The 9564-nt window shown below is 43.5% G+C and overlaps 1 protein-coding gene across 1 annotated transcript; it reads left to right on the top strand.

Moving 5' to 3' along the window:
* Positions 1-586: 586 nt before the first annotated feature.
* On the top strand, positions 587-8595 carry LOC147447934 (uncharacterized). The gene is made up of 4 exons (XM_086524455.1): positions 587-1399; positions 7105-8075; positions 8169-8270; positions 8372-8595. Exons 2-4 carry the CDS (start codon positions 7107-7109, stop codon positions 8414-8416), a joined length of 1116 nt encoding a protein of 371 aa, XP_086380581.1. The 5' UTR covers positions 587-1399; positions 7105-7106; the 3' UTR covers positions 8417-8595.
* The last annotated feature ends 969 nt before the right edge of the window (positions 8596-9564 follow it).

Here is a 9564-nt window from a genome sequence, read left to right as displayed (position 1 = left end):
CTTATCCATTGAGCTTCTAACAAGGAATGAGACTTGGGTAATCTTACTTATTTAATAATGAGACATGCATGGCCACCATCACTGTGAAGTGCTTCATAATATCATGCTTAGCATTGCGACGATGTCGTTAGCTATGTTTGGACTTCGCTAACACGACCTCACATGCTTGGTTTTTTGCATAAGCTTGTAGTTCCAAAAATTTGCACTCTAAACAATGGTTTCATTAATACTCACTTGTTTGAGGGCTACATTTTATTCGTATAGAAGGAAAGGGCAAGCATTGTGGTGATGTAAGTGGTGTTTGTGTACATAATTACATATCTACACAAAATGGCATAATGCTAAGAATCAAGACCATTTATGCCATAAAATTAAGATTGAAGTGTATATGGAAATGGCTAATCAAAAGCATAAGATCAGAATATATGCAAAAATTAAGACTAAAATGTATATGGAAAGGGCTAATCAAAGCATAAGCTTACTATAGATGCAAAATGACATCAATGAAAGAATTGCAAGTTAAATCCATGATAAACAGAGAGCATTGCAGTAAAGAAGGTTTGAAGGTACCTTGTCACGGGGTGCCACCATGTTATAAAATGAGTTGTGTGTGAGAGAGGGCTTGAAGAAACAGAAGGGGGTATGTCTAATGTGGTTGTGGGCGAGGGAGGTCTCGCACAAGTACAGAGCGATTTGTAACGCTCCAAGGGGCCATTATAAGAGAGGGTTGGACACGCAAGCGTGTGCTGATGGACTCCACATTATGAGCAATACGTGTGTGTGTGTGTGTGAGAGAGAGAGAGAGAGAGAGAGAGAGACACCGTCGCCCACTTGTTTGTAAGCTCACGTCAGTGCTCAACCACCTCCCACTTATCGCACTCAGCTAGCCTCAGGTATGATGCTCCTCCTCCTTGCGCGCTGCGCTGTCTTCCTTGTGTGAGCTCCATTATTCTTCTCCCACCACGCTTGGTCCTTCTCACGAGTTCCATGAAGAGCTAGAATTGTCCTAACACGTTACTATACCGGGCCCACATCAGCTTGTTGACTGTCTTGAGATCAAAACTCGTGAGTGGTTCATTCATCTTTAATGCCTCCTTGGCTTTCCTACTACCAACTAGTATGGCCGGTGGCTCCGCTGCCTCTCTCTCTCTCTCTCTCTCTCTCTCTCTCTCTCTCTCTTTCTTCGTGCAATTTCTCTCACTACAAGAGGCTATTCATATTAGCGACGCTCACACAGCGACGCTAAAAAAAAATTCCCAGCGTCATTATGAGCGTCGTAAATTTACAAAGAAATTTGAGACGCTCATAACGACGCCGGTCAGGCTAAAAAAATAACCGAGCACGCCCAAAAACTCAGATCTCAGATCTGAGTTTTTCGACGCCCTCAAGCAAAGAGCAGGTAACGCTCTCCCTCTCTCTCTCTCTCTCTCTCTCTCTCTTTTTCTTCTACACACACACACACACACACACACACACACACACACACACGAGGAGAGGAAGGAGAGCCAGGTATGCTCCTTCCCTCTCCTCATTCTCATGTTCCCTTCCCCTCTTTCTCTCTCCCTCTCTCTCTCTCTCACACACACACATACACACACACACATAGTGTTTTTGAGAGAGAGAGAGAGAGAGAGAGAGAGAGAGAGAGAGTACAAACAAAAACAAAAACGCACACACACATACATAAACAAAGAATGCACACGCACATTGAGAGAGGAAAAGAGAGAGAGAGCATGCATAAACAAAAAACGCACACATTGAGAGAGGAAAAGAGAGAGAGAACATGCATAAACAAAAAACGTACACATTGAGAGAGGAAAAGAGAGAGAAAACATGCATACGATCCAAAAAAACGCACACACATTGAGAGAGAAAGAGAGAGAAACTAATTTAACGTCGTAGGAAACTAATTAAAATTAAAAGACCTAAAGATCTAGCCGACGAGGAGTTGAACTCAAGACCTATTATTCAAGAGGGAAATGGCATAATCAATCTATCATACTTGGCATGGGTGATAGAAAGGTTATACCATTTATCTCTTTTTATTGGCACACACATCCACACACGCGCACACACACAAGAAGAAGAGAGTTATAACGTCGTAGGAAACTATCTTAAAAGACGTTAAAGATTAGGTTATATGTAGACTTACATTAAATTAGATTTAGGTTTATTTTTAACTAGATTTACGTTTATTTACGCTAGATTTAGATTTACGTTATATTAGATTAGATTTAGGTCTCCATAGACTGCAATGCCTGCATGAAGCGGGTGAAGAAAGCCCTCAATGGAATATAGGGTATTGCTGCCTTCACTCATGGTGGGCTCCGTCGATCCAAAAGTACTGGTGAAATGTCTTCAGAAGATAGGGAAGAAGGTGGATCTTCAGGGCGGCAAGAGTCACTACATCCCCGACACAATGACCATCTAGACAACCTCTAGTCATTCAACAGCAACTTCAAAGTTAGTAACAAGAGCAAGAACGGTCTAAAGGGCCAATTGCTGTCGTCAGATGTGGATGGAGATGAGGCAGCGTCACCGCCGGAAGTTAACTCTCACATCTTTAGTGATGAGAATGCCAACTCTTGCCGAGTTATGTGAAAAATTATGTGTTAAATCAGTTTTAAGGTTCTTATAATCCCTGTTAGTTTAGTTCTTTGTTTTTAATATAACATAATTTACGTTAGATTTAGATTTATGTTATATTAGATTAGACTTAGGTTTATTTAGGTTTACACACACACACACACACACACACACACACACACAAGAAGAAGAGAGTTTTAACGTCGTAGGAAACTATCCCAAAAGACGTTAAAGATTAGGTTAGATGTAGACTTACGTTAAATTAGATTTAGGTTTATTTTTAGTTAGATTTACGTTTATTTAGATTTACGCTTATTTACATTAGATCGAGTCCACGCAAGAATTACTTACGGTTTAGGGTTTAGAGTTAGACGAACAGTGAAAAGATCTACTGTGAAAAGATGTTAAGATGCTGTGAAGTGCTACAGCTAGAGAAGAGGCAAAGGGGTTTTGTCCACTACATGCAGTATTATGTAGACGTGGGTGTGTAGATTTCTTGTACCCACAAATATAGGTATTGACCAATAAAGACGCGATTATAACCCGGTGGTTCTGATCTCCGTGCACCTCTAGACCGAGGTGTCGGGGATTGGACATGACTAGAGAATGTGAGGTAAAGAGAGAGAGAGAGAGAGAGAGAGAGAGAGAGAGAGAGAGAGAGAGAGAGAGAGATAAGACGAAGAATGCCAATAGAATATTAAATTTGTTGTCCAGGTTATAAGTTTTTTATCCTCATTATGAGTAGTGACGAGGATGTGGGACCGTCCAACCGAAACACCTATCTCTCAACGAGGGTCTTATGTCCTTGTAATCAATGCAAGCATGCTGTGCGACGGACAAGACGTGTTTCTTTGCAGCACGTTCGCGAATTTGGCGAGTTCGATCCATCTATTATAGATCGAGTTGTTGCCAATTATAACTCGTCGGACTCTGACGCTGGCTAACAAGCAGCAATCTTGCAACCCAATAGACGTGTTCGCAGGCGCTTTGGTCAAGCAGCATATGTGAGGCCACAAGATGTAGCCTCTGACAGCTCGGGGGATGATCATGCAGAGCACATTCCCAACGAGGCAATGTTTGAGCCCGAGATTGATGAAATGATCGAGACGATCATGGATTCAGAAAGGCTTATCTATGATGATATGAAAAGTGAAGCCGATACGCCATTGTATAATGGAGCACGTATGTCTAGATTGAAAGCACTCCTGGTTCTTCTCAACATGCAGGCAAAGTTTGGATGGAGTGACACTAGCGTCACAGCGCTTTTCAGGTGATCTATTACAATTAGTTTACTTTAATAAAACTCTAAATGTATAATGATCTGATAGATTTTTACACGACTGTATCATATTTTTATGTTGTGTAGATTGCTGAAAGAGCACATACTACCAGCTGACAATGTGATGCCAGATTCCCGAGATGAAGCAAGAAAGATTTTGCGAAACTTGGGGATGGATTACAATTCTATCCACGCTTGTCCTAATGACTGCATTCTTTTCAGAGGGGAATACATAGACATGGAGAAGTGTCCGAAATGTGATTCCGAAAGATATCGAGTAGATCTCCACGGGACAAAAATTCCACAAAAGGTTTTGCGACATTTTCCTCTGCTTCCTCGCATCAAGCATTTCTTCGAATGTAAGTCCATGGCCGCCCTAGCATCATGGCATGAGGAGAATAAATCTTCGGATGGTGTGCTACAAATTCCTGCAGATTGCGCAGCCTGGAAACATATAGATGGAACATGGTCAGATTTTGCCAGGGAAGCTCGAAATTTGCGCTTAGGCCTGGCTATGGATGGCGTAAATCCATTTGGTCAAAGATCAACATCTTACAGTGTATGGCCCATTGTCATCGTCAACTACAACATTCCCCCGTGGTTGACTACGAAGAAGGGGCACCTATGGCTAAGCTTGATTGTGCCAGGGCGATATAAAGTGGGGAATATGGATGTGTATCTTCGTCCACTATTGGAAGAGCTACAACAATTGTGGATTGGCATAGAGGTAGTGGATATGAGCCGACACACAGGACGACGGAATGCTTTGATCAGAGGCATTCTAATGTGGACCATGCATGACTATCCCGGGCTAACAGAATGCTCAGGTGATCTATTGACACTCCTCACTCAGACACTGTAAATCTTGTTTTTTCCCATAGTTGATCTATTATCATGTGTATACATGCAGGGCTTCAAACAAGCGGATACAGAGCATGTGTCACATGTGGACCTAGATTGAATGCACGTAGGACACCCTCACTGAAGAAGCAAATCTACGAAGGTCATCAAGCGTATCTTCCAGAGAATCATGTGTTACCCGATGGCTTTTTGGGAAGAGAGCCACCAAGGATGTCTGCACAAGCATGGTTAGAGCAGAAGGAGATGTGCGATGACGGATTGCCTCCAGGGATGAAGAGACTATCTCTATGGTACGAGTTACCATACTGGCCCCGACTCATGATCAATCACTTGCTCGATCCAATGCACATATTCAAGAATGTGGGTAATCTACTATGGGACCATCTGACCAGCAAGAAAGATACTTTGGGAGCCAGAGTTGACCTTAGAAATGTGGATCGTATGTAGCAATATTGGCCGCAAACAGCGTCTGATGGATCGATAAAACTCCCTAAAGCACCATGGATTTTCACAGGAGCCCAAGAACGCAAAGTAAAAGAGACCATTCGATCTTTGCGGACCCCCACTGGCGTAATGCACTCGCTCCGAACGTGTTTTACTAAAGAAGGAAAGCTTACCGGTTTGAAGTCACACGATTGGCATAAAATGTGTCAGGTACGTTCATAGTGGACTTTAATATCATTGCATAAAATGTGGACTTTAATATCATTGCTGCACATACTTTACAATTTATTTTACCGGTTGCCATTGAGGGATGTTTGTCTCTCGACATCCGTAACACAATCTACAAACTTGCAAAGCTGGTGCAATGGATCTCACAAAAGGAGATCAACGTAGACTCCATACCATTCGCCAAACTAAATGCTGCGGAGCTTGTGTGCATGTTTGAGAAACATTTTCCTACTACAATGCTAACCATTCAGGTGCATCTTCTTGTTCACATAGTTGATGAGGTGGAAATAGCTGGCACAGTTCATTCCAGATGGATGTTCTTCTTAGAACGTTTCATGAAAACGCTTAAGGGATATGTGCGTCAAAAGGCACGTCCGGAGGGTAGCATGGCAGAAGGTTGGTTGGTATCAGAGTCCCTAGTGTACATTGGAGAGTGGCTAGACGGATTTGATAAAGCCCGGGACACGCTATGGCGAACCGTAGATGATGAGCGCATATCTGGGATTGTCATGTGCAATCTCGGTGTTGAGAAGAAGATGACGGAAGATCTAGAGGCTAAAATCAACCGATTTTGCATGCTTCACAATCCAGTGATGCAAAAGTGGATTTCACAATATGAGGATGCAAAGCAAGAGCGACAAAGGACACGAATCGAGTGGAGACGGGGAAGACGACCACCGATGCACTATCCAACGGTTCTGGAGAGCCTACCAACCTTCATGAGCTTAAGATGGTTGCACAACCAATTGAAAAGTGCACAACAATGCGGTGACAAAGTGACTGAGGAAGAGTGGGAGTACTCTCGGGGTTGCGCCACCAAGATAAGTTTGCAATGTACGACTAGCAAGTGACTTTATTTATAAACGTTTGAATGGCCACTCATAATCTTTGTTCGTTGTAGTATAAGTCATACACAGCAGCATGGTGTAAAGGAGGGTCGCAACGCTACTGTGCGTAGAGGAGAGTCTGGTTTTCTTGAGGTGGATTCTACTAAGAAATGGACTGACCTAAGAGACACTTTCGTACTACCCGAGCATTGTGAATAAGTAAGTATGTAAATAGTTAACATCCCCCTTTTACAAGTTATGTGCTTGAAAGCTCTCATGTAAGTTATGTGGCTCTGGCAGGTAATATTTCATCCTACAAAGTCTACATCAAACTGGTGGTACGTCATAGAGGTAGCCCCTCGTAGTGCAAGGACGTATGAAGGCTACCATGTGCCAATCATAACGGCATCAATGGAGGAGATCAGAGAAGATGCTCAATCAGAAGCCGCTGCGGTGGTGCCAGACGAGCATCAAGATGCTACTACTCTATATGGGGTGCATGCAGAGGAGCTACAAAATGAAACAGAGGATATGTGTTTAAACGGAGAGCTCTATATAGATATAGGAAGTTATGCTGAGTTATGCGAGGATGAGAGAGAGATCTCTTAAAGCCACAAATATTGTATTTGAATAATTTTGCTCCGTGTTGTAAAAGCTCTGGCTCTCTAAGTACCTTCCATGGTGTATAACGCTCTTTTCTACTCGCGCTCACATCTTTTGATTGAAAATTCTGAGTTTTCGACTTGCCTCTTCTATCACTCAATTCATTGCGTCATTGTATTTATATGCGTCATTACGTCATTGTATTTAATGGTCTTTGCGTCATTGTCTACTCTATTCATTCAATATTAAGTTTAAATATTCGTGTGTTTAATGCAGGTATGGATGATGAGGAGTTTCTTTCTTCTTTGTCATTGCAGCAGAGACAGTGGTACGTGGAGCGTCATCACTCTGGCGCATCATCGCGCGTTCCTACTCCATCCGCATCTCCCTCTCTTTCGGAGCATTCGGCGCGCTCCGAAGCTTCGGCGTCGACGAGACGAGCTTCACACTCGTCTAGACACCGGCGCTCTAGTGGTGGCGGTGGCGGTTGTTGTGGGGATTCCGCCACCGATGCCTCCACACCGCCTCGTGTTCGACGAGGCTCTTTACCCTCCCCTTCTTTGCCCGCCCCCACACTAGCCACAGCATCGCCATCTACGCCAGGTTTTGCACGGCTGACTGTTCCTAGAAGCTACACACCTCTACCTACTCCGCCAGGAGCCACTCCACTCGACACTCCTCGCTTCGGGGCCCAGACGCCGGTGGAGACACCTGACGTCCGTACCCCCATCGACACGCCGCTAGAGACCCCTGCCGGGACACCCAGGTTCACGCGTCACCGGCCAGAGGGCTTGTCTTACTCCATCGACTTCAGCGGCGGCATCATCATGGATGATGACGGCAAGAAGGTGATCTCGCGCATGCGTGGTCTTTGGTCTCAGCTGTTTAGACACTACATACTAAACAAATGGAGTGAAGTACCAAGTGATTTAAAAAACAGAGTCATCAGCATACTTCATGATGAGTTTCCCGTTCCAACACGGGATCAACGCTTCAATGAAGACCTGATGAAGATTCGAATGCGCGAATACTGCAAACACAAGCGTTCCGAAGTGCAAAAAGCAATCAAGAATGGGTGGAACAGGCCAGATTGGCTGGCCAAGGAAGATTGGAAGAATGCGAAGAAAGCAGCGTGCGAGAATCCCGACAAGTGGAAGCAACAAAAGGATGCAGCCAGAGCGCGAGTAGAGGCAGGGAGCTCGCACCACTTGGGGAGTGGTGGATGGGCATCATTTGAGGCCGATTTTGTAAGTGTTTTCACATTGCTCTTTATGTTCGATAGTTTAGGGTTTATGAGTTTTTTAATTCTAACATAATGAAATCTTTGTATGTTTTGACAGTGGTCGATGACAGGACGTGATCCCACACCGTACGAGCGCGAGTACGCAGGCAGGAAGGGCTTAAACGCCCTGATGGACATTCTTAGTTCTCGCGGCGGCATGGTTAGTATTAGGGTTTACTCTTTTTTATTTTTTGTATTGTTTTATAAATGTCGTTATATGTTTATACTTACTGAAAGCTGTCTTATTGTCTTTTTTTGCAGAATCCGACAGATACGCCGCTTGGACTCGATGAGACGTCTGACTAGACGACGTCAGTTTAGCCATAGCTAGATAGCATTAGTTTAGGGTTTCTCATAGCTTATGTATCATGAGACGGATTTTATACGTCTTTTTGAACCATGTATATTATTACATTTGTCACCGCAGTTCCTTTTGCCAATCAATTCTTTATGCCTATGATGTTGTACAATTGTCATTATTACATTTGCCAATCAATTCATTTTGCCTATGATGTGTACAATTGTCATTTTTGCAAACAATGCGTCTTGTGGGTGACTATTTTGGGTCTATTATCTACCCTTGCACTTTTTTTAAAAAGTGAATCAAGTACAATATGGTTGATGGACACCAAAAAAAAATTCTCTCGGGCGTCGCTATAACCGTCGCTATTTATGGCTCTGTAGCGTCGCTATGAGCGTCGCTATAGTCTGCAGTGTAAACGTCGCTATAAGCGTCGCTATGAGCGTCTCTATATAGCGATGCATATAGCGACGCTTATAGCGACGCTCTCGTAGCGACGCTCGTAGCGACGGTTTTAGCGACGCCAGGGGTTATAAAAACCCAGTGTATTTCCGTCGCTAACAGCGTCACAAGAGCACACAACCTCTTGTAGTGTCTCTCTCTCTCTCTCTAAGCGCACTGAGCGTTGGACTGCAAAGCACACCACCGGAGCTGGCCGGATGAAGGAAATCACGCCACGTGTCAGGAGAGGGAGCCGGAATCCCTCCTCCCATTATAGTTAGTATAGATGATGCTCACAAAACATTTATTCTAACTACTGAGAAAAAAAGACACACTATTTCTTTCGATTTTCATGTGAAAGGATTGACATAGGATCCATCAGATTGGCCTTACTAAATGTTTTTGAAGCCCTTGGTTAAGGCATACTGTGGAAGATGGGGCTACTTGTATCCTTTTTTTGATCCTTCTTCTTTCGCTAATTGAGTTTTACTGAGCTCTTGATGACACTAGAAATTCATAGTGACCTTCAAAAGTGGTACAAAAAGGGGTTTTTAATATCTTGGGTGTGGCCTTGGGACTTGAAAAAAATTACATTGGTACATACTAGTGCTTTTGTTATCCAAAACACGCTGGGTAATCACCTTCTGCAATAAATTTGGACCTATTGGTTATTATTTTTCTTGGGGCTACATAGAACTACTTGGATGGTATA

This window comes from Adiantum capillus-veneris, chromosome 11, assembly GCF_014529385.1.
Source record: "Adiantum capillus-veneris isolate H3 chromosome 11, ASM1452938v2, whole genome shotgun sequence".
NCBI lineage: Eukaryota > Viridiplantae > Streptophyta > Polypodiopsida > Polypodiales > Pteridaceae > Adiantum > Adiantum capillus-veneris.
The sequence above is the reverse complement of the archived record's forward strand: the minus strand, read 5'-3'. Positions and strand labels throughout refer to the sequence as shown.

What these genes read in the sequence shown, in the direction of transcription:
- LOC147447934 (XM_086524455.1), top strand. Translation starts at nt 7,107, where the DNA reads ATGGATGATGAGGAGTTTCTTTCTTCTTTGTCATTGCAGCAGAGACAG. An exon ending in CATCATTTGAGGCCGATTTT is followed by an intron (nt 8,076 to 8,168) that starts GTAAGTGTTTTC and finishes ATGTTTTGACAG; the next exon opens with TGGTCGATGACAGGACGTGA. An exon ending in TTAGTTCTCGCGGCGGCATG is followed by an intron (nt 8,271 to 8,371) that starts GTTAGTATTAGG and finishes CTTTTTTTGCAG; the next exon opens with AATCCGACAGATACGCCGCT.